Below are 23,169 nucleotides of genomic sequence, written 5' to 3'. Positions count from 1 at the left end.
TTCAGAGGCATCTGGCAAGTAGAGCTGCATTGGGGGGCACATTACAGATGAAAAATGATCCATACTTTCTGGATATTGAAATCATTTACAGTATTTACTTTCTAGCTCCAAAATACTCCAAATTACCAAGTCTCAATTGAAAAGAAAAACATGAGATACCATATTAAGTCTAGAAATTTAAGAGAGATGACAGTATTTAAATCAGCAGATGTAAATGCAGCACCTATCTGTAAAGTAATTTTTAATGGAAAATAATGAAGTCAAATCCTCCTCAAAATGTTAAGAAAGGAACGTCCGACTGACTTAAGCCTCAACAAAAATTAAAATGCTATGTACTTTCCATACTTCAGTAAATTTAAATTCATTGTAAGAAAAAAAAAATTATCCTAAAGGCTAGATGAAGGTCACTGTCAAAAAAGGAAAAGAAACTCATTTTTCTTTGCTAAAACTACAACATAAGTTTGTGGTTTTTAAACCAATTAGTAAAGAAGAGATGCAGGAAAAACACTTCAGACCATTTTCAAAATTATCTAACCTGTACAACAATGATCTTTGGGAAAATTATCTAGTCTATGTAGTAATGCCTCTATTTCAACATGAACCTAAGAGGTAGATAACAAAATGATGAAACAAATGTTTTTGCTCGCTGTGCCCCTCAAATCAGTGCAGCATGGTGATTCTGATCATCTCATGCACAAAAAACATCACAAAAAAAGGTTCAGAGGTAATAGCATGGCTCTGTCGACCACACACACACAGGCGCGCACGCGCACACACACACACAGCAGTCTTTATGCACCATGTGTTGCCACATTTTTTTTTTTTTCTTAAACTGAGGTAGACTGAAGTTTATTGTAGAAACTTGAATGTGTCACTATTACCACAATCATCATTCAAATTACATTTGGAAATTAAAAAATTTGGTAGCTTTCCTGTTATCCCTGCCTTTTGATATTATTTTTGTTCTCCTCTAATGGTTGGTTGCAGAACGTGCATAAATCCTGCTGCATCTATTATAAGCCAGGCTAGAGAGGTTGTTGTTTTGTTTGTTTTTTTCTTGTAATCATTTTCAAAACCTTCAAAGTGGCTTAGTGTGGCCCATAACAGCGGCTGGATATGTAAACTTAGCCTTTCATTATCTTTCAATGTGATCAAACACTGTTTGACCTTCCCCCATCGTGGTAACTGAAAGCAGTATGATGTGATCTGCAGACAGCAGAGACCCTCCTGGCCTCAAAAATGCTACAGCAGATCAAGTGTTCTATCAAACTGAAGATGAAGCTTGCTCTTTGAACAAAATGGCAAAGTCCAAATGGGCTGCAAATGGTTAAATGTAGCATTATTAGGTAGTGATGGTCAAAGGCACAAAGGGTTCATGCATTCAATCAAGTAGCACAAAAAAAAAATTCAGCCTCTTGCAGCCTTCTAAATTTTTCCCCCAACCCCAGCCTCTTGCCATCACTTCCTTGTCCTGTTCCCAAAAAAGTACCGTCACAAACTTTTTCATCCCATCTTAAAAGAAAACTAAACGGCATTGCTGCTATCAGAATGTTGGCATCATTCACTATCTTTTGAACATTCATTGAATTTTTTTTAAACAAATGATGGTGTTGAAGCCCTCAGGAAATCTGAGGCTGTGTTTTTTTTACCCACCTTACTCCCATCAGCCAGCAGCTAGAAGTGCTCTACTATATTTTTCCCCGATAAGTCTGTAGTACTCCTGGCTGGTGGCTGATCAAATTTTAATTTTTTTTAAAAAAATAAAATGCTCAAGAACTATTAGCTTTATAAAGTATACAAAATACCAAAAAAAAAAAGCAAAAAAGGAACAATTTCTCATTGAGGTACTAAATGCCTGAGGTAGTTTAGTAAAATGCATATTTATCTTTTTATGCCCTGGCCAACACCATTCAACACTTCCCTTAGGTTATTCATGGCAGTGTTATGTAAAAATGCAACCAAATTCTTTTTAAAAAATGCCACTTGTTTCAACATTGGGACTAACACTTAAACTCTTGTCAATACCCTTGCTCTAACCCTAGCCCACCCGCAATCCCACCCTCCAAATGTGTTTATTCTTTTACAACTGGACCTATAAGAGCAATGCCTTTTCTTTTTTTTTTTGTTGGTTTTTTCTTTTCTTTTTTTTTAACCAGTGAACTCAGAAGAGAAAGCTTCATTAAACCAAGTTCTAAAGTTGTTGGGGAATAATAAGAACAATAAAAAAGACTAACGAGTTTATGTTAAATTGTGAGAATAGAACAAAAGGGAAGTGAAGGGGTCCTTATTTTAAAGCTGGGTTTCAAAAGTTTGAGAGAGCCTAAAGAATACATTCTCAGAGACAGCGTTCAACGGTTGCCTGGTCCTCGAACAGGTGATTGGCTTGGTGGATCTTCTGCATAAAACTTCAACAGGTGCTCACCACCTGTCTCTCTGTCACACAGTCTGTCTTTGGTCTGGCATCTGTCTCTGATGGGCCATTTCCTAAACCTTTATTTCCGTCTTGGCTGAGGCTGTCCGCTTTGCAATGTTTTTTGCTGTTGCTGCTGCCTTCTTACCTGAGCCAGTATTTCCTGAATTTTTCTCTGAGCAAGCTGAAGGACACAAAGAAGAAGAAACAACCCATCATGATGCCATGCTGTAGTGACTGCTGTTTACAACCAGCAAAAGGTGCTACTGGGATTAAGAGAATCTGGAATGACTAAATTTCTAGTACTGACAAGATTACTTGTTAATTAAAATACACTTGAGAGTAATCATGATGTACAACCTAAACCTTAATTCTTCTTCTCTTTTCCACCTACCACATGTACTTGCATGATCAGTTTTCTCATCTCTAATATAGAAAGCATGAGAATAGGGAGATGACTACCAATGTTAAGATTATTGAAGCTACAGCCTTCATTTTACTCCTCTGGAAATACAAATATTTTATAAGAACTAATGTTTTAATAGAGAAAGTACAAATTTTTTATACACTAGGTTAACCAGAAAGTCAGACTTTTACAGGGCCTCCCAGCCCTCCCATCTCCTTTCTGAACTACAAATTACCTGCAGTAAACTATCAAAAGGAATGAGTCTGAGTTAAGGCAGGAACCTTGTGATCCTTTTCTTTATGATATTAAATCAACAGATTGGGCAATGTGGATGAATTACATATCTGGGTGTATTCTTTCCAGATACTATGGTATGGCTTGTGTCTCTGTTCCTTCTGAATTTCAGCCCAATCACAACTTGGGTTTTCTTTTGCTTTTAACAAAGTTTTAGCAGTGCCAGAGCCTGCATAAATTGACAGAAGAATTTAAGGAGCCTGTTTTGCATATGTAAACGTGCAGTATTGTTATAAATCTCTCTCACAGGCATGAGGAAAGTTTACTGCAGCAAGACAACCAGAGGAGCCTGGCAAGCAGTGCTTTCTGTATCTTGAGCAAAGTCTTCCATCCCTTGGCTCCTGCACATGGCTGTAAAAGAAAGACCATGGAAACATCAAAGAAATACAGAAAATAATTGCAGTCCTCCTACCTGGCATGCATAGAAGTGACCAGTTATTTTCACAACCACCTGATCATTTTCATCAGGTGTCTGGTCACGAGGGACTACAACTTCTGCACTTGTCAAGTTTTGAAGCTCATTTACCTATAAACAGATAGTAGAAGTCAGAAAACTTGAAACTAACAAATGTAGTACAACCACCAAGCCTCAAAGATACCGACTATTGAAACATCATCCTCCAAGCTACATTTTTTAAACTCCTCACCAACAGAAAGCATCTTTATGCAGCAGTGTGCACTCTGCAAGATGAGCCTCTTGTGTCTCAACATAAATTAGCACCAAGTCCTCTGGGTTTGCAGAAGTGTTTTAAAGACCAAATACAACACACAGAAGGTGTTAAATACATCACATAAAAAAAGCAAATAGATGCCACAGTATTTACAGTTGAGTTTAGAAGTGTAAGGTCAGAAAAATAATATAATATAGGGAAGGAAAATGTCATAGTATTTATACACTTTTCCTTCAAAAGCCTACACAGATGGAGAACTTCAGATTGAACAGTTAAGAAGTTCTGTTTGTTCAAATTATTTTCAGCAGCTTATCAGGCTTCCATAGTGTTAAGTAGAGGCAAGTTAGTCTTTGTCTCACTAAAACTTATTTTAGAAATGCTTATCATTGTGTAATTAAAGTTTTAGATGAACAACTTCTCAGATATGTTTGTCCTTAAGCCTCTTACCACTGCAAGTAATGGAAGAGGCCACATTCCCTCCTGACACTTGACCTAAAGACCCTGTTGCACTCAGGATGGACACCCAAGAATGGACCATATCTTTGCAAATATCATCTAGCTCCTGACTTAAAACTATATGAAAATACTTGAACACCAGCAGGGCACTAGCACCTTTTGAGGACTGAAAAATCTCAGTGATGTTATTTTATACAGCAAACTGAGCCTAAGGAATGCCATCAATATAACTCAAACAAAGACAGGTACACTTTTTTTGGATATACTGAGGTCTGAGCATGTCTTAAATTCCTACCACTTATTCACAAATAAATTATTTATTATTATTTATTATTCTAAGATTGGCTTCAACTCCACAGCAGAAGAAAGGAAAATATAAGTAGTACAGCTAAGGAAATAGCTCCTGCTTTAATGTAATAAAGAATTAGTTTAGTTAAAAGTTTAGGCTTTATGTGCATATACACACTGAATATGAAACATAACTGAAGAACACTAAGGGTTTTATTTCAGCTACTTACTGTTTTGCCTCCTTTACCAATAACTCTACCAGCAGCATAGGATGGCACTTTTATATGAGCCTCAAGTTTCACTTCTTCTTTAGGTCCAAAGAAATTTTCTTCTTTAAGTTTTCCATAGATTCTCCCTTGAGCCTGCAAAATTGCTTTCAGTTAGAGAATGTTCTTCTTGAAATCTAGTTAACACCGAGAAATTCCAAAGAGGGGAGAATTCTTAGTACACAATCCTGACAAAGTGTTTTCCCTAATAAATACAATATTTTTCTAAAAGAAGCCTTTAGACCAAACTAGGAAGTACCAGTGCCCAGCTTTAAAGATTGCTTGACAAACCAGGGAACGCAGCAATTCAATAGAGATCATTATTATTATGCTTTTAAGTAGAAATATTGCTTTTAGAAGAAACTCACATTTCTGTAGAGGTAAAAACTGGTGGAAAGAAGACATGTCAGGCAGAAGTTTTTTATTACACTCAGAAGCACAAAATGCAATAAATTGACTCAGAAACCCATTCTTTTAAGGATGCTAAACTAAAAAAGCCACAATACCCCCAACAAGTCATGGGATAAAGACTCCAATTGAAGCAAAGAGCTTGTTTTACAATCCATTACAAATTGTTTAAAAATAAATAAATTTGCACTTGCTCAAATTTCCAAAGTAAAAAAATCAAACTGCCCAGATTTAAGTGGGAACAATATTATTCCAACCAACACACAGTTCCTTTTTCTGGGAAACACACAAGTGCCAGATAGCAAAAAGAATGTCCATTGAGAGTAAGGCTGTAAATTTGTTGATTTTTAAACACGTTTATTTCCTTATTCACTGTTTATCAGAGAATTTGTGAGAAACGATAACCAAATCTTCTACTCTGTGGTTCCTAGATGCTTCAAAAGAACATTACATTACTGCCAAATTTTAAAGAAATATGGGGTGTGGACTTCTTTAAAAAAAGATTGTAGATAGTCTTCCAACATCTTAAATCTTTCAGTTCTTAGAAAAGTCTTTAGGAAAGGAAATAACCTAATTGGGTGCAAGCCCCTGCACAGCAAAAGAGTGGCTGAAATGTGCTGTCCACACTAGATTCCACTCCACGTTCATGTATCCCAGATCCAAGCCAACACAGCCAGACATGCATAGTGGTGTCACAGGGATGCCTGAACTCTAGGGAGCACTGCAGCAGAGGCTCTGAACAGTGGCATGTTCTCTTCCCATTGCCTTGCTAGCAACCAGCCCTGCACACTGCAACATCCTCAGGCTGCAGCAGCTGAGGAAGAAAGGGATGCACCCACTGCAGCTACCAGGGACACAGCACAGCACAATGGAGTAAGGAAAGGATGCTGAAGCCACAGGCTCTAGGATAACACTGCCTCTCCAAGAGCTCATTGCTCATCTGAGCAGCAGCTGTTCCCTCTTCAAGCTGTTGGACACCAGTTTACATTCTTGGTGCCCCAACAGCCACTGTCCTGAGAGAGGAGACCCTTCTTAATCAGAGTTTAAGGAAAGCACTAATGAAGCGTGCACCTGGCTGTAAGGCCACCTTCATGTTAACAGTAGTGATTAAAAGAAGGACTGAGCTCTGCCTCTGCCCATCCCAGTCAAAAGGGCATTGCTTAAAGAGCAGCTGAAAGACTACAAGGTCTGGTGCTGAATAAAGACCCAAAGAGTAATCCCTTTCCTTCATACAACAGCATACTCCAGGAGCATTGACTGTGCTACTACACAGATGCACCTTTGCAAGATGAGCTCAAGTGTAAAGTAGTGACTGATTGATCTGGTTTTAACCTATATATGAGGTGCAGACAAGGGACATTTTCCTCCTTGCATGAGTCAGGTTGGAGAGAAGAGCTGCCAGAAGAACTCTGTGGGACTTCCAGTTTATCTTGGGGAGGAAACCTGAGGACAAGGCTTTGCCTACATGAAAAGTCAGGAAAAGGGATGCCCAAATTTCCTTGAGGGTAAATCCACTAATATCTGATGAAAACAAAAAGAGTAGCCAATATCTGACCTTGTGCTGACCCCAGACCATAAGAGTACCCAATATGTGAAACATCCCATGTTTCATGGGATGTCCATGAGCATGCCTAGCCCACATGCACACAGAAAATATCAAGTAGACAGAACTTCCTAGTCATGCTTTGCCTTAAATGGCATCTCAAATGCATATGGTAACTGAGCAACAATCCCAAATGCATCTAAATTTGTTATTACCACTGCAAAATACCAGCCCTGATAATTTTCCAAAAATCCTAAAGGCATTAATGAAACTGATTTCCCTGAAGTTTGTGCACCTCCTTCTTGCAAGATGCCCTGAAGCAAAAATACTAAGTAAAAAATGAGAACAGGCAAGAAAACAATGCCAGGATACAAACTCTCAAGTGACTTGATACATCTCCAGGCCACATCTGTGATGACACCAAGCTGCTGCACTAAGCTGCCTGCATCACTCCTAGCATGGTCAACTCCTTTTGGGGTAACTAGATTTATCCCTTGACATTTAAGGCAGAAGGCCACTCTGGAACTTAATTTGAACATCGATGGGATAATCAGGTTGAGTATCTTCTTGTAGTTGTAGTGGAAATACAATTAGAAATCTTGCATTTGTCTGTAGAGCTAGCCCAAAAAAGATTTTTCCATTTGGCACAAAAGAGCAGCCTGGGAGGACTCAATTTCATCTTGTCAGCTTTGTTTTTTCCAATTAAGCATACAAAACTGTTGCACATACCAAGACAGATTAAAAGACTCAACTCAAAGGTGCTTGTAGATAGAAGAGACATTTAGGAATGTAATATGGCTGTTTTTTAATCCTAGGCTTGATTCCTACTTAAATGAAATACCCATGAGTTTTCAGATGACCAGAATGTGGCCTCTAATAGTACTGTACTACTCATATTCCTATGAGACACCTTTCAGCAAAAAGAAAACAAAACCCAAGTGTTTACTAAAATTTTGAGTAAAGTGTGCTTGGAACCAGTTTTGTTTTCAATATTGTCCCTTAGGATCCAAAGGCCACTACATACTGGTAAGTTTTGGTATGTTGTACCTTGAACTGAGCTTCTGGAGGTCCAGTGATGATAACCATTCTCAGCTTAGCATCTGGTCCTTCAGCAGGGGCAATCTGGAATGGATAAACATAGCTATTGGTAGCTGTCTTTTGAAGGAAAAGTTTAAAGCCACCTCCTCCCCATTTCAGTCTTCACATTCTGTTCAGGAGTGAAAAATTATTCATTACAGCAGCAGCATCACACTTCAGTCATGACAGGTTTGTTCTCTTTAAAGTGCATTAATTAGCTGTAATGAAATATGGAGAAACTGGCTAAACCACCATGAGCAAATTTACTTCTGAAAATTAAAGACACAGCTACTCATCCACACATGGCAGAATCCCACACGGCGTTTTCATGTGGCTATGAGTGATGTAAGACATGTAGCTTTCAAAAAGACAAGTTTGGTTAATAAACTGAGATTCTCATCTCTCCCCACTAGCTTGAATAGTCTTTCTAACAAGTTTTGCTCATTAGCAAAAGCTTGCATCCATTCCCCTGAGAACAGAAGATCACTTTACTTTTGTAACTAATCAGATCCAAAACATTCCTCTATACCGGACAATGTGTGACCCAAATAAAAATTAAGCTCCACCAGAGCTGAGACAGAGATGCCTGTAGGGCCTTTTGCAGTCCATGTCACCACAACAGTAAGATTTCTGTGGGTGTTGTTCTCAGACTCCAGTGGCACTGAATAATTCAAACTAGCCTCTGACATTCCGAATGAATCTTTTGTTTATCACAATTGACATTTCCATTGTTGCATCTAGTATTACATAGCTGCTGTTGAATGAGCAATATATTAAACACTGCAGAATTTCATCTCAGCTGTTGGCATAGGGATGTTATTCATATTTAACAGCTGTAGTTTATTTCACACAAATTACCAGTCACCAGGCATCATTTTCACTAAAGAATTTTGCTAAGGAAAGTTCATAACATTATTCATATTGTACCCTAAGATGGACAAGGCATTACATACTAGTTATCTGGTTTGCATATCTATTTTTCATTATTTATGAATTCCAATTGGGTATATCTAAAAACACACATTAATTGTACAGTAGTTCATTGATATGACATGACGTGGTAAGAACAAGCACAGACTAAATCCATTCATTCTTTGGAACAAGTATTTTAGAGGGGCAAAATTTCAGGGCACTTTTAGAGGCAGCTGACTGAACAGAGTCCAGCCTGACAATGGTCATTCATGTAAAGTGGGCAGTTCTGTCTCTCAGTCACCTCTAGTTTTCTCAGCGAACACCAGCACCTTCATTTAAATTTTAGGAAAAATATTTTCCATCAAGCCTTCATTACATCTTATGTGTGTCTTGCTTTGATTTTATCCTAGAATATTCTGTTCTCAGAAGCTGGGGTAAAACATGGCTGAGGGCTGCAAAAGAAACATGTACCAACTAACATTTCTGGGTCTGAAGGGGTAACCTAAGAGAATTCGGTGTTAATTTTGTCTGTCTGCCCTTGGAAAAAGTAGTTATATGCATACAAATAGTATACAAGTGGTGAATTTATCTTCTGAGATTAAACAACTTTACATTCCTAACCAGAAAACAACAAAAACTCTATATTCCAAGCCACAAACTGACAACTTTATACACCCAAACCCCAGCTTTCATCAGGAAGGGCTGCTCTGGAAGGAATTTATAACAAAGGAGATGACAATTGTTCACAACAGGTCCCAGCAGTGTAGCACAGGGTGAGCAAAAGACAACTCAAATCTCTGCCTGGCTCTTTTGCTGAATAATTGAGTCTGCTGGAGTCCCACACTGAGCCTGCACTGCCAAGCAGTGACCCCCAGCACTGGGACACAACCTGAGCTCAGCAAGAGCCACGTGCACCTCTGAGGTGACAGCCTGAGCACTGCAGCCTTGTACAGAACCCCAGAGCATCTGCAGTTTAATCTTACATCATGGGGGACGAGTTTTACCAGGTCTACAAAACTCAGCATGAGCACAGAGAAGATGCAGGAGGACCTAAAATGCTTTCAGCTGTAACAAGCTACAGCACAACTCAAAACATGCATTATGCACAGACTTACTTCCTCCACAAAGTATGGTTATTGCAGTTTGGCAACTTAGAAGTTACTCAGGCAGCATTTCCTCCAACTCTCAGCTAAAAGCACAGATTCCTTGATTCACAATTTATTATTTCGCTCCAAAGTTATGACAGAGGGCAGGTGGTCAACATGAGGGAGGTTTAGAAGTTTTGAATAATTTACCAGTTGCCATATTTAATGCTTTCACACAGAAGCAAGCCTGATGCTCCACTTTGTTCTGCCAGGTTACAAGTGTAGTTGTATTATTTTAACAGATAAGTACACATGCAGCTCCCCAACTCTGCAAGCATACCCTAAGTATCTGTATACTTTTGTGAAGATTTAATCTTATTTTCACAAAAAGTGTCTTTACTTTATTCCTACTGAAGGAACAAAAGACCAGAGCTTGAGAAAACTTTTTTTATCTGAATTTAAATTAATACAGAAATGTTAAATGCGTGGGGTAGAGGGGTGCCAGCCAGTAGAGGAAGCCTGAGGCCACTGTTAGCCAGATGCATGAGAAACACTGGAAACTCCCTTTCCACTAAACTCTCTTCCAAGGACCAACTGAAGAACTAGTTTGGACGGGTTCTTGGAGGTCCAGGTTGTTCCACATTTCTCTCTCCCCCTAGCAGTACCTTCCATTCACTGCTTAAACTTTAGATATCAGCTGCAGGAATGGAGAGGGGAAGAGGAAATACATGTGATACATCACAGCCCCATACAAGACAGATTTGATAAAGAAAGATTGACAGCTTTACCTTTCTTCTGTTTCATTTTCCCCCTAAAAATATGGTTATTAGTGCTCAAGTAATATAGACAATCTGGGTAGTTTATTTAACATTCTGCTCACAAAAGGATGGAGTTGGGCAGTGTGTCATTAGTTCACTGGCCAATAGGACTAGGCAAACCACACACAAGACTCGTTCATCAGGGTTCCCCAATTATTTTGCTCTGCATACTTAGATGAACACCTTCCAAGGCAAGCTCAGCTTCACCAAGCTCAACTCAGCATAGCCAGCTCCTGCCCAGTGCCCCAGACTTCTGGCAGATCCCTGCCATAGCACTCACTAAACACATCACCTCCTCTGAAACAAAAATAAAGGGGGCTGAGAAGAAAACATATGTTTTACTGTCCATTAAAATGTCCATCTAACAACAAACTGCACTTTAAATGCACTGTTCTTTAAACTTTCCTTTCTTCAAAATTTAGGTCAAAACATTATCTTTACAGCACAGAACAGCAGAAAATATTATTTGTAAGAAAAAAGTGCTCAAGCATCTAGAAAAGGTGTGGTTACAAGGGCCTTAGTGGCCAAAAGCCAAGGCCTTCCTATGACTGCAACTGGTACTAATCCCTGTACACAGCCAAGGAAGATTCCACCAAATTGACTAAAACTCAAGCTTCTATTAGAGGTCAGCCTGTGCAAACCATCTTGTTCTTAACTGCACTGAGGTGGTCAATACACAAACAGCTGGAAGTTAAACCTGACAACAAGGTAAATGTGCTAGCCCCAGGAGCTTGGAGCAGCACATGGGTGAAGTTACAACACTAACAATTCAGCATGGAGCCATTTGAGCTTGACAGCCCAGACCAAGCCATGTGGAACAGAGCAAGGGCAGCCACCAGAGCAGGAAACTTCAACTGTGCTGCTGTGTTTAGAAGGGGAATTCACCCCACCAATTTTCACTTTACCTAAAGCAAGGAGAAAGCCTTTAAGCACTGCATCATTAAGGCACAAGTCTGTTTCTAAGACCACCAAAGTAGTTTTCTTTGCAGCTTATATTTCACACCTCAGGAGACGTTTGAAAACATGCTTCTAATTATCTTGTCTCAAGGAAGATTAAAAGATGATTTATAAACAAATGTACCATTTATCACATCATATTCTAAGCAAGGAGTGGGGGAGGATGTTCACGAAAGCACTGCTTGTGCAAACTTGCTGAAAGTGTCACGTAGAATAGGCAGAAAGTTAGAGCTGGTGTAATAATACCTTAATAGATGCGCCTGCAAAACGAGAGAGTTGTTTGATGTGCTGTCCCTGCTTGCCAATAATAGCTCCAACTGCCAAGGCTGGGATGAACAGATGAACAGTTTCAGACTCGGGCTGTTGCTGTGGGGAAGAAGGAAAAATGCAGTGAATGTTTTTGAACATTATGAATCAGACTGACAGGAAAATGGGTACAGAACAGGCATGCATGGAAATGAGGGGGAAATCTCATTTCCCCCTGTGATGTCTGAGTATTAAGGGTCTGGCTTTTTTTGGGAATCACAAAATCCACAGAACAAGAAAACCAGTTTGAGCCAAAAGAGGATTCTTTCATCTTGTATAAAATACTCGCAATTTTAATGCTTAGAGCTTTAAAAAACAATTGAGGCGTTGCTTCTTTGTGAGGCTTTCACTCTTACCTGTCGCTGTCTGGATTCTCTTCCACGTGCAAGACCCTGCAAGTGAGGCTACTACAAGCAGAGAGGGGCTACTATAGCCTGAGCAGGCAAACTCTTTCTAGTTTCCTAGTTATATTTTTAATTTTAGATTGTGCTGAGAGCAGTACAAAAACCTCACAGTTACATATACGCTACAATTTCCTTTGTGTGGGAGTGATCTGGAATGATAGCCAGCTTGAAATCTGCCAGTGATTCCTCCTGTGTAACATTATGCAACAGTTGGAGCCCTGGCAGCAGTCCTCATGCAGGCTAGTAAATTAAACACTGTGTTTCTTGAAAGTAAGAGGACCCCAGCATTGCACCCACTGGATATCAGGCATCACTACATCTTCCTGTTGCTTTCAAGCAGACACCCCAGCTGGAGAGCATGACATAATACTCGAGATCCTCTCCACATGCTGTGTAGCAATGATCAAACTGCAGGTTGCATATGCCACAGTAAGTCACGGCTCTGTTACCAGCCTCAGATGAGCAGAGCACCTTCAAGTGTGCACTACCCTGCTGGACCATTGATCCATCCACTTCTGTCAGGATTACCTCTAAAAAGCTTTCCACACAAGCCTTTCTTTGAACTAGGAGGTGGTTAAGACACTACAACACCTCTCCTAAAGTTTTTCTCTGTGTACCCCTCTCATGTATTTTCAAAATTTGTTTTGCTCATCCTCATAAGGATAAGCTTGTCATAAGACAAGCCAGCAAGCCCTTTTCATGCACAGGTCTTTTGAGACAAAGCAGACATCCTCATCCTTGCTTTCTTAATACCCACCATGCAGACCAGCACCGAGCACCAGCAAGCAGAGCACGTGGGACCAGCCAAGCTCATTTAGCTTTGCTCAGCTGTATATTTTGATAGAGATACAGACACATACAGAAGCTCACCCAAACAGCTTTTTTTCTATGGTATTTTCAGAAAAAAACCCACACCGCTATATGCAACACAAAGCAAAAAGCAGATGCAATCCTAAAAACATCATCCCCACTTATTTTTAAATTTAATTAACTTCTTTCAAGGTTAAGTCTTTCAAGGCAAAGTCCCACTGCATTAACCATAAACAAATCAGAACAAAATGCTCGTTTCCAAGTTTTACCACTTCATTTTCGGTAAACACAAGTCAACTGTAACCTCAGGGGATACAAATTCCGGGCACAGCTCCACTTACCAGGTGAAGAAACCCCAAAATAGGATATTGGGAACAGAAACACTTTAGGCAACAGCAACAGTTGCACAGTTTGTGTTCTCACACATACAAGGCATTAGGATTCATGGCATTTCATGCTGGTTTGAGTCCACATGGATGCAGCCCTCCACACCCAGGTTCCCCACTGCCCTGTGTGCTTTGAGGCCAGCAGGTTTGCAGATCCAGCTGATTTTTAAGGCAGGCAGTGAGTCCCTGACCCAAATAATCAGAGCAACACACAAGTGGTCTGTGACCAAGAGAGGAAGTAACAACAATTAGGGAATGGGAAAAGGTGGGAGCAACCCTTTTAATCTGCCTGCAGATCAGTTTAAAATGATCTCAAAACTACGCCCTAAAACTACGTGTTTGTAATGAAAGATACCAGTCACTTCAGTATATATGTTAAACCACTTTCCAGAAGATTACTCATATTCTCCTCCTATTATTACAGACATCCTGAGTGTTGTCATAGTGAGTCCTTTTACATGTTCACTGTGAATCCAGCAAGATTTCCAGTAATTTAAAAATGCTACTGTAAGTACTCACTTGATCTTAGCACTTAAATAAACCGTTTCTAAATGGTTACAAGTTAATGAAGCATCTGGGTTTTTCCAGTATTGTTGCAAGGACTCATTCCAATCGTGAGAGTTTATCCACTCCCTTGCTTGCTCCTCTTCTTGACCCCTACATTCAATTGTCCACACCTGCTCCAGCTCCTGCAAAAACCCACTGCTGAAGTTTTCCCTTTCAGATGCTTCTCCAGCCAGCCTCTTCCAGCTAATTACTACAACACTGCTGCAAATCAAACATGTAACTTGACTTGGTTTTCAAGAATTTACACAGCTTCTACCTAAACCCACCTCCAGACACATTTCTGTACCATAGAAACAAACCAAACTTCATTATTTTTGTTTGCAGATATTTCCTGCCTTCCCTCTGTTGCCCATCTGCCTGCTGAGCAGTTTTTCCCTCTCCTTCCCAAAGCTTGATTTCAAGCCACTTTCTTGGTTGGATTCAATTCACCACTGAAATTCCTTTTTGCTGCCTCACCCTTAAACATGAAACATGGACAGCAAAGGCAACAGAAGACAAAGATGTACATGTGCCTAACTCTACAATCAGCTCACTCTAGCACCTTCCTCCCATTCTTCCTCATAGTTTTGACTTTTTGCTACATTTCAACTTCTTTTTCCTAAAGGACTTTTTAAAGATTATTTCTTATGTGAGTGACTGAGGTTCTTTAATACTAAACTTTCATTTTGGTGTAATAGTGATACATGTTTACTAAGGAAGAGTGGAGAATTTGTCAATATTCAACTTTTCATACACTGGAATTTTTAATATTCTTGTCTGGAGTAGCACACTGGCATATATATATATATATAACCAAATTCATCTCCAGTATAACATCATACAAGGTTTAGAGAAATTTATGTTATGCATGCTAATTTTTAACCACTAAAAAACCATACTGCTTTTTATTTTTTCCTTCTGGTAGAAATTAAGTCTAACTAAGGCTTTTGAGAGTATCACAACACCAAGTTCAAATTACTATCTGTCCATCTCCTTAGCCACAATAATTTTTAAATCCTTTTGTACTTACTGGAAACCTAGCCTGCAAAAGAAACACATCAAAACATAATGCAATGACTACACCACCCATCAATCTTACAGATGCTTCTGGGGATCTCAGGATGGAAGAAAATCAGCTATAATTTAATCTTACCCATGCCATGCCACATAAGTCATGCAGCTTTCCAGGAACTCCTAACATGAGTTAGAAATAGATTCCTAGATCTTAAACATATGTTAGAAGCACTAAATTTAGGGAACTGATTTCCCATTCTGAAATCTGAGCTTCAATGTTCACTCCCTTATAACCAAGTTTGCTTAAATATATACTTACAATTTAAAAGCCAAAATATGTATGTGGATATATTTTTGGACTAGAGTAAGGTCTCCTGGACAATTGTCTCCTCTTCCTTATTCAGTTTATTTTTTTCCCCACATAAGAGAATATTATATTCAAAGTCAGCCCAGCCCTAGGAACTGACAGGAATGCAGAAAGAAAATCTTTTAAAGTAACAGCCTAGGTTCACCAAGATTTATATTCTATACATGCACCCTAATTTGCTAGTAACCACCTCCAGTGTCTGTGATGCACAAATCCAGCAATATTTGCAGTATGGGCTTGTGGCTAGTCCAGCCAAATAAGAGAAGTTTGTCTTGTGTGGCTGTGGCCCACAGATACCACTGAGATATTCACTTCAACGGAGAATTTAGGTTGTTTTCAGGTTCTGTGGTTTTTTGTTCTAAGAAAAGAGCTCCAGAAACCAAGATTTCTTAGATATAAGAAATGATTCTTCAAAAGCATGGTGACCAGAAACAATTAATTCAGTCCATAAACAGCTAAAAATTCTTGCTTTGTTTCTGCAAAAATCAGTCTGCCTTAGTCACAAAACAGGGTTGATAAGGAATTATTGTGTACATCCAGCACATTGAACTAATGAAAACAATTTTAAATGCTGGTTTTGTTCATTAATTGGATTCCAATTTCCATCCAAATGTTGTTGTTCTGATGAAAATCAGAAGTTAAAATTAATCAAGCAAATAAGAAAAGCATCATTCATCATTTTTAACAGAAAATGGAAAAAATACATTACCCAAAGCAAATGGCAAACTGCATACTTGTATAAATAGGTGTATTCACTGTAAGCAAAGGTACAGACCACTCCAAAGCTTTCAGAAAGGTAACTAAAGTACACATATAAAATTTTGTAAGTCAACTTAAATCAGATCTCCTCCCTGCTCATTTAAATCATTATAGAAAATGGTGATCTAACACAGAGATGGAAATTAATCTACCCCACTGGATGACACTAAGCAACTGCTGCAGCACACTATTAGCTCTGACTTCTTACACTAACACAATTCTTTCCTGGAGCAGCTTGGATACACCTCTTTCCATACCTCCTGCAAGTTCCTGAGCCCCAGCCATCTGTCCCTAGTCCATACCAACTATTTATTTTCTTTTTCAAATATTTCTCTTTTAAATTCCCACCACCTCTACCCAAGACAAGCTCATCTGTTGGTAAATCCTGTAGCCCACGGCTGCTTCCCCATTACACTGGGCTCACCTGGAGCCCCTGCACTGCAGGAAGCATCAGGATTATCCCCTTCACTCCAGCCCTACAGGAGATTTTCCATTCTGCTGCCAACCCTACCACATTAACTCTTAGGAAACTGGCTTAGCACAGCCATCATTTCCTGGTTTCCAGAGCTTCAGCAGGAGTGAGGTTCTTACCCTCCATGGGATATTGCCACTAGTCTTTCAGCATGAGGAACACCAGAGCTAGAAGCTGAGGACTCCCAGCCACGAAAATTTGCAGATTCACTCTTCTTTCTGCAATTCTTGCTTGCAGGGCTAGAAAGATTTGTAGAGACCATCTGCCCTTAGGATAAGGCTCATACAACTCTTCTCTGCCAACTCCTGATGCATCAGTCCTACAAACTGCAGAAAGCCACACAGGAGGAAAGCTTTTCCCCTACCTGTTAGGTTGTCAAAAGGAAAAGCTCTTGATCTCACACTTGGGTAACAGCCATAGCACAGCCAGACAAGAATGGAAACTCAGAAAAAGAAATCTATGACCCTCCAGGTAGAGGGTGGTAGGTAAAAAAGCAGGTGCTGAGCCACTACAGCTGGGGGAATGGACATCCTATTTGAAGAATGGCATTTGAAAAACAAAGCAAAGAACAACACAGAAGAACAAGCACTACACAGAGAAACCAACAGAGTTTTGCCTCTCAGTTCTTCCCCTCCCCTCTTGATTTTGGCTGCTGCTAGGTCAGTCCACAGCTCCCTCAGCATGAGTGTGTGGTGTGATCTTAGCCATGTCAGGGCTCATAAGGGGTGTCATGTTTGTTATTTATGTCCCTCAAGCTAATTTGAGCATTAATATGAATCTCTTTCTGCAAGCCTGCCAACAGCACAAAATTTTTTCCAGTCTTGTGCATAAGTGTCTCAATAGACCCCTTGCTCCATCAAATGCATGTGGTTGGTAAATCCTTGGCAACATTTGGGATAAGGCTGCAAAACTTTAAAAATATTGCACCCACTGAAGTAAATAGGCTTTTAAGCCAGACATGAATGAGAGAAGAATCAGATCTTTCCTGGTTTCTAAGTCTGCTACGGTTCGTGTTGCAAATTAATTACCTTAGCATTGAGATGTTTATTATAAGTCACAAAGTCATGTTATCCATTTTGAGTCAGCATCAGGTTTTTCAGTTGTAAGGGAAATAATTAAGAACTGTTTTAAGACTGCATGAAGCTACCATCTAGCCTAGTGAGATACTGGTTTTGGGTTTTATTTTTTACATAGCAAACAAATCCACTTTGTAAAAGCAAATTAATACAGATAGTAGGTGACTGCAGCAAAAAGTTCCTTTATTTTTGCCATTCTCCCCCCTCCCCAACAACCATGATTACCAAGACAAGGCAGATTTGCAGACAACTCATTCAGTCTTCAGAATTCCCTGAGTTTGTCAGGAAATGAGGTATCATATTATTCAAGCCCTGTACCAGATCCAAAGCCAAAATTTAAACCATGTTTTTGCAATGTACTGTGAAGAATTATCCTGGCCCACAGCTATATTAAATGCTCTTATTTATTTAGTAATAAAAACTTGCAGCAAGAGGAAATTAAGATTAAACCAAGTATCCTTGAAGACATTCTAGTTGGATTCAAGGCACTGATAAGAAATAAGCTTGAGGTGATAGTAAAAGAAATCCTAGTGCATTCATTTAGCACTACTAATGCTAAAAGTTTAAGCCTTCATTGGAAAAAAGGGGCTCATTAAAGAAAACAAAGTTTTAGTAGATAAGTCTAACATGATCCATAGTTTCACAACATCCTTGCAGATAGCTTGTGTCACCATCTTGTACAATCACTGAGCTGAAGCAGTGCCTCAACTCCCTGCACCCTCCAAGCTTTTTATCCAAATCAAACAGATTTTGGTTCATGCTGAGAGTCTAAAGCTTTCTGCCATATTCACTGCCTGAAAAGCCAGGACCACATTCAGAAGAATTCTGCATTGCTGAATTCAGTCTGTCAAGAAGTAGCAGAACTGTTTAAAAGAAGCAATGCACATTTTTAACTTTGATCTGCACGCTAAAGCATTGCTCATATTACCATGCACAAACTGTACAGCCACCATCCAGCCAGGGTTTCCCCTTCCCATGAACCCCAGGTTAAGCCAAGATGCTCCCCTTTAGTGTAACTGCAGCATTATATGAGAAACACTTGTGTCACTAGATGAACCAAGGGCATGGCCCTTTCTGGGGCACACAGCCCATGGCAGGACATGCAGCTCTACCTCTTTCAGCCCCACAAATTATGTGTGAGTGTCCTCATCCATCTAGCTGAGCTGGTCCTCTCCACTTAGTTGGAAATCTAAGACTGACCCCACCCCATCTCCATTTCCATTTTGGTGACTAGCACATTTCAATACCTGAAACTCAAAGAAAGCTGGTTCTTACACAGTGGTCAATACCTTAAGTGAGATGCCACTAAAATAATTTCACTTAGTACTACCCATTCCACTTCTTGGCTCTCAAATTTAGTATTTTCCATCACTATTGTCTTCTAACTGGGAATCTTCTTGGACTACTAGAAGTCCCTAAAAGGACCACACATATCAGAAGTTTTTCCAACATGAGAGCCTAGCTAGCAACAAAGAGTAGAAATCACAGAAGCAGAGAAGGAACATTTTCTGGCAGGCTGATTATAAGGCATTTTACAAGCAGGAACTGGTTTGACATATTTCTGAACATGGCATGAACTTTTTGTTTTTGCAAAATCTGACTGGCCACAATGCCAAAAAAAGCAATCTGCCACCTTTTATTCAGAACAGAAAGCCAAAATCAGGAATCAACATAAGGAACAGATTGTGAAACTATGTAAGCAGGAATTTTGCTGGTCATTCACAAGCAGCAAGCATAGGTATTCAGTGTTGCAACACTGTATGACCACCAAAAAGTATATGTATAAAAACACTTTGACTTCAAAAATCATAGCTGTGACACAGCAGCCACATGGGTACTCAAAACCTGTGGAAGTTGCCTATGAAATCAGTGGATGCAGGTACTCATCAGCTCTGGTTTATAAAGGCACTGCTCTCAGATTCCATGACAGCTGCCAGAAAAACAGGTTGTGTAAACACAAAGATCACTTATTTTTCCATCATGTTTAACTAACAAACAAACCAGAGATGGAGCCAGATACAACAGAATGAGGACTTGACCTACTTTTTTTTCTGGCCTGAAGGAGCTCAGTACACTCTAGTAACAAAGCATTTGGCACCTTAAGGAATTAAATTTCCCATTTAGTTTACATTCAGAAGGTATAGAACCTGGTACTTAGAGCTTGAGAATCTGAGGTAGACAAAGGAACTCAAATTAAATCTTCCCATAAGAATCTAAAAGCAGGGAACCCACATAAATTCTAACTCTCTTGTTCCAAGAAACTACAAATATCTCTACAAATATTCAAACCTGCAGTGAAGAAGAAACCATTTTCATTTTAACAAGCATGGCTTACTAGTGAACAAGTGATGCTATTTGCTTTATGACAACCTTAGAACTGTAAAAGAAGCTATTAAGAATAACTGGAGGCTTCAACACCTCACAAAACTACCACTGACTTGCCAGATCTTTGTGCATCATATGGTGCCAATTGCACTTTTTCTCCCCTCACTGAGGGATTGGTCCATCTCCAGAGGCAGAATAGTTTGTCTGCCCTGGACACAGTGTCCCTGCCAACACAGCATGGCAGAAGCAGGAGGCTTTCAACACAGTGGGAAAACCAACCATTGTCTCCACAGGGCAAAACAATCCCACAATGTTACACACCATGAAGTAAATTTTTTAGTTGTCAAAAAAATGCATCATTAATGGATGTAAGACATTAAGCATCAGTGAAGGTGCATTTCAAAGCACTGAGGTTACAATCTTCAAAAGAAGTGTAATTAGCTGGTAGATTTTTTCAGACAATTCTCTTATAGTGTTCTTCTCAAGATTGTATGTGCTGCACATGTATAATTCTAATTTCACAGACACAAAATAATTTTGTAAAAACACTGGCAAATCCTTCTTCACCCCCCCAAAAATCACATCCTCTTTTGGCTGCAGGACAGCTTCTCAAAAATCATCTACTGCTTAACAAGCTGGGCAAACTGGGGCAAAGCCACTTGGAGCTACACACATTATGGATGTACAGACACGACTACCTCTGGGTAGATCAGATGTAACAGCTAATCCTATCAGACCCAGACATCCAAAGGAGCCCAACTGCACCAAGCAAGGGTCAAAGTACCTGGAAGCACAGGACAGTTTTTCCTCTTCCTTGTCTTTCTCATTTATGCTCAGGGCATCAAATGAAGGCCCTCAATGAAGCAATTTTTCATTTTAAATTACTTTTCTTTCCTGCCAAAAGCACAATACAGTTATTTCTTCTCTTACTTCTATGCAATATAGAAGATGTCTTCTTTACTCTTATTATTTAAGAAAATGACTGGAGAATAAAGAAGGAATCTTTCTCTTGACCACAACATCTTCTAAGGAGAAAGTTTTCCATTGGCATGTTCCTCACCTGCAACAAAAAGCTTCAAGAGATGGCAAAAAAAGAATAAAGGAAAGCAACCTATCAGCCTAACTATACAAGACTTGTTTTTAAATCAGAAAAAGGTGTTTTGATTTCTTGGTTTTGTTTACTGTGTGAAACTACCTTTTCTTTGCTTTTGTTGGTTTTGGGTTTTTTGTTTTGTTTTTTCAATTTTTCTTTTTACCCCCTCTCTCTTCCTAGAAGCCTGTATGCATATCACATAACCTGAAAATTTACTATGAGGCTAAAGAAAAGGTTACAAAGAATGCTTTTTTTGAAGGCAGAGCTTCAAGAAGCTGCAATGGGTGTCCAAAAAGGCCAGCAGAGAAAGCATTCCCCCTGTGAGCAGAGGAGCATCTCTTCACCTTAGCCAAGTTCCACAGGGCAGAAGTTCATGTATCTCTTCCATGACCTTACAGATGAAGGAGAGGAGCTGGTATGAACTCCTCCCATGAGAAAAGCTGTCTACCTTTCACCTCACTTTATGTTTGAGTTTACCTGCCATGAGACAGAATTAATTCTACTACCCTGTTTCAGGGCATCCAAGGGCAGCATGAGGTCTCCACAGGTAAGCCCTTCTTCCCCCATGCCCTTGGGATGCCAAATTTCAGACCCAGAGGCTGCAAAAGAAATGCAGTTGGATGTAAAATTAAATGTGCAAAGTTCCAATTCTAAAAGGAAGGGTGCAACCCACTTAACCCCAGTAGGTGGGCCAGGTGTATTAATTGCATGACTGTACACAGTTGGACTTTAAGATAAGGATTTCTTGTTTGTTTGGTGCTTTAAAGCCTTCAGTGTTGCAAGAGAACAAACTTCTATTCTTGAGAGACAAGTATGTGCATATTCTCCCCACAGTTCAGAAGACAGAAGCAACAACTTCATCAAAACAGCTTTGAGCAGTACAACACTACATCTGAAGCAGCTTGGCTGAGATACTTGTTAATTTTCTTTTTTAATTTTTTTTTTTTTTTTTTTGTGGCAACATATCTTCTGGAAAACATAAGCATGGGTAATATTCCCTTTTGCAGAACCTTACTCTCCTTCTCATAGAAATCCCAGGTGCAGGTGCTCAGGTCATGACATTTGTTACAAATGACAGTGGGCAGACTCTCAAAGCTCTTTGCAATCATGTCAGAGCTGCAACACACACAAGCATTTAAGTGCACAGCTTAGGAGAAAGGTTTAAGGATAAACAGAGTGGTGTTTTTTCCTGGCCCAAAAGCAGCTGAACAAGACATCAGGTACAAATAGGCACAGAAAGGCTACTGGTCCTTAATATGGTCACACAAAGGCACAGATCAATAAAAAAAAAAAAAAAAGGACCATTAGTTTGGTTGTATCACCAGGATCATAAGAGCAAAGCCATGCCCATTTGACAGTAAAAAGAATTTTTAGCTCTTAATACTTTTAACTGAGGTGTTCAAGTCCTACTTTTTCCTCAAACTATAAAACATTTCAATGATTCTCACATGTTCTGATTTGTTTGTCTCTTAGGAGCCAAGAGAAAAACCAAACAGATCTTGGATTTTTGCAAGAAGAGAGAGGAAAACTGAAGAACTGAAACACAATATGCAATTCCATTGCATCCCTTTTCAGCAACTGCACAAAATGAGTGCTTTGAGCAGGCAAACAGAGCTTGGACTCTACAAATAAAATCACACAATTGCAATATCAAGAATTGTTGCTGGCAATAGGTAAAAATACAAAAAATGGATGGTTAGCCTGCACTGGTTGTGGTGCTCAGACCCTGTTAGCCACATTAAGTGGCCATGTGCCCACATGTGTGTTTGTATCTGTCACCAGACAAGTACCAAGGACAACTTGTGCCTCCTGTGGGGGCTCCACTGCCAGGACAGAGTAAAGCACCCAGATTATTACTGAGACACAATCTGCATCTCATTAGATTGAATTAGACAAACCTTTGGTGATACCAGAGTGCTCCTGAAGCAGCTGAAGAGCAGTGTTTTTGCTCTTGTCAAGTGTCTTACAGGTTTGCATGAAGAGGGATGGGATGAAGCATCACACACATGTTAACACAACT

The 23,169-nt window shown here is 39.6% G+C and overlaps 1 protein-coding gene across 1 annotated transcript in view; it reads right to left on the bottom strand.

Annotated features, from left to right (window-relative positions):
* Positions 1-1,040: 1,040 nt before the first annotated feature.
* The window catches only part of IGF2BP3 (insulin like growth factor 2 mRNA binding protein 3), a 109,153-nt gene continuing 87,024 nt past the window's right edge, over positions 1,041-23,169 (bottom strand). Inside the window, exons 11-15 of the mRNA XM_056482730.1 lie at positions 11,838-11,957; positions 7,790-7,864; positions 4,756-4,887; positions 3,523-3,636; positions 1,041-2,594 (exon numbers count right to left, since the gene is read on the bottom strand). Coding sequence (XP_056338705.1) covers positions 2,493-2,594; positions 3,523-3,636; positions 4,756-4,887; positions 7,790-7,864; positions 11,838-11,957 — 543 coding nt within the window. The 3' untranslated portion in view covers positions 1,041-2,492. The remainder of the gene's footprint in view (positions 2,595-3,522; positions 3,637-4,755; positions 4,888-7,789; positions 7,865-11,837; positions 11,958-23,169) is intronic.

The sequence above is a fragment of the Oenanthe melanoleuca genome, chromosome 2 (assembly GCF_029582105.1).
Source record: "Oenanthe melanoleuca isolate GR-GAL-2019-014 chromosome 2, OMel1.0, whole genome shotgun sequence".
NCBI classification, from domain to species: domain Eukaryota; kingdom Metazoa; phylum Chordata; class Aves; order Passeriformes; family Muscicapidae; genus Oenanthe; species Oenanthe melanoleuca.
This window is presented reverse-complemented; position numbering and strand designations above follow the sequence as displayed.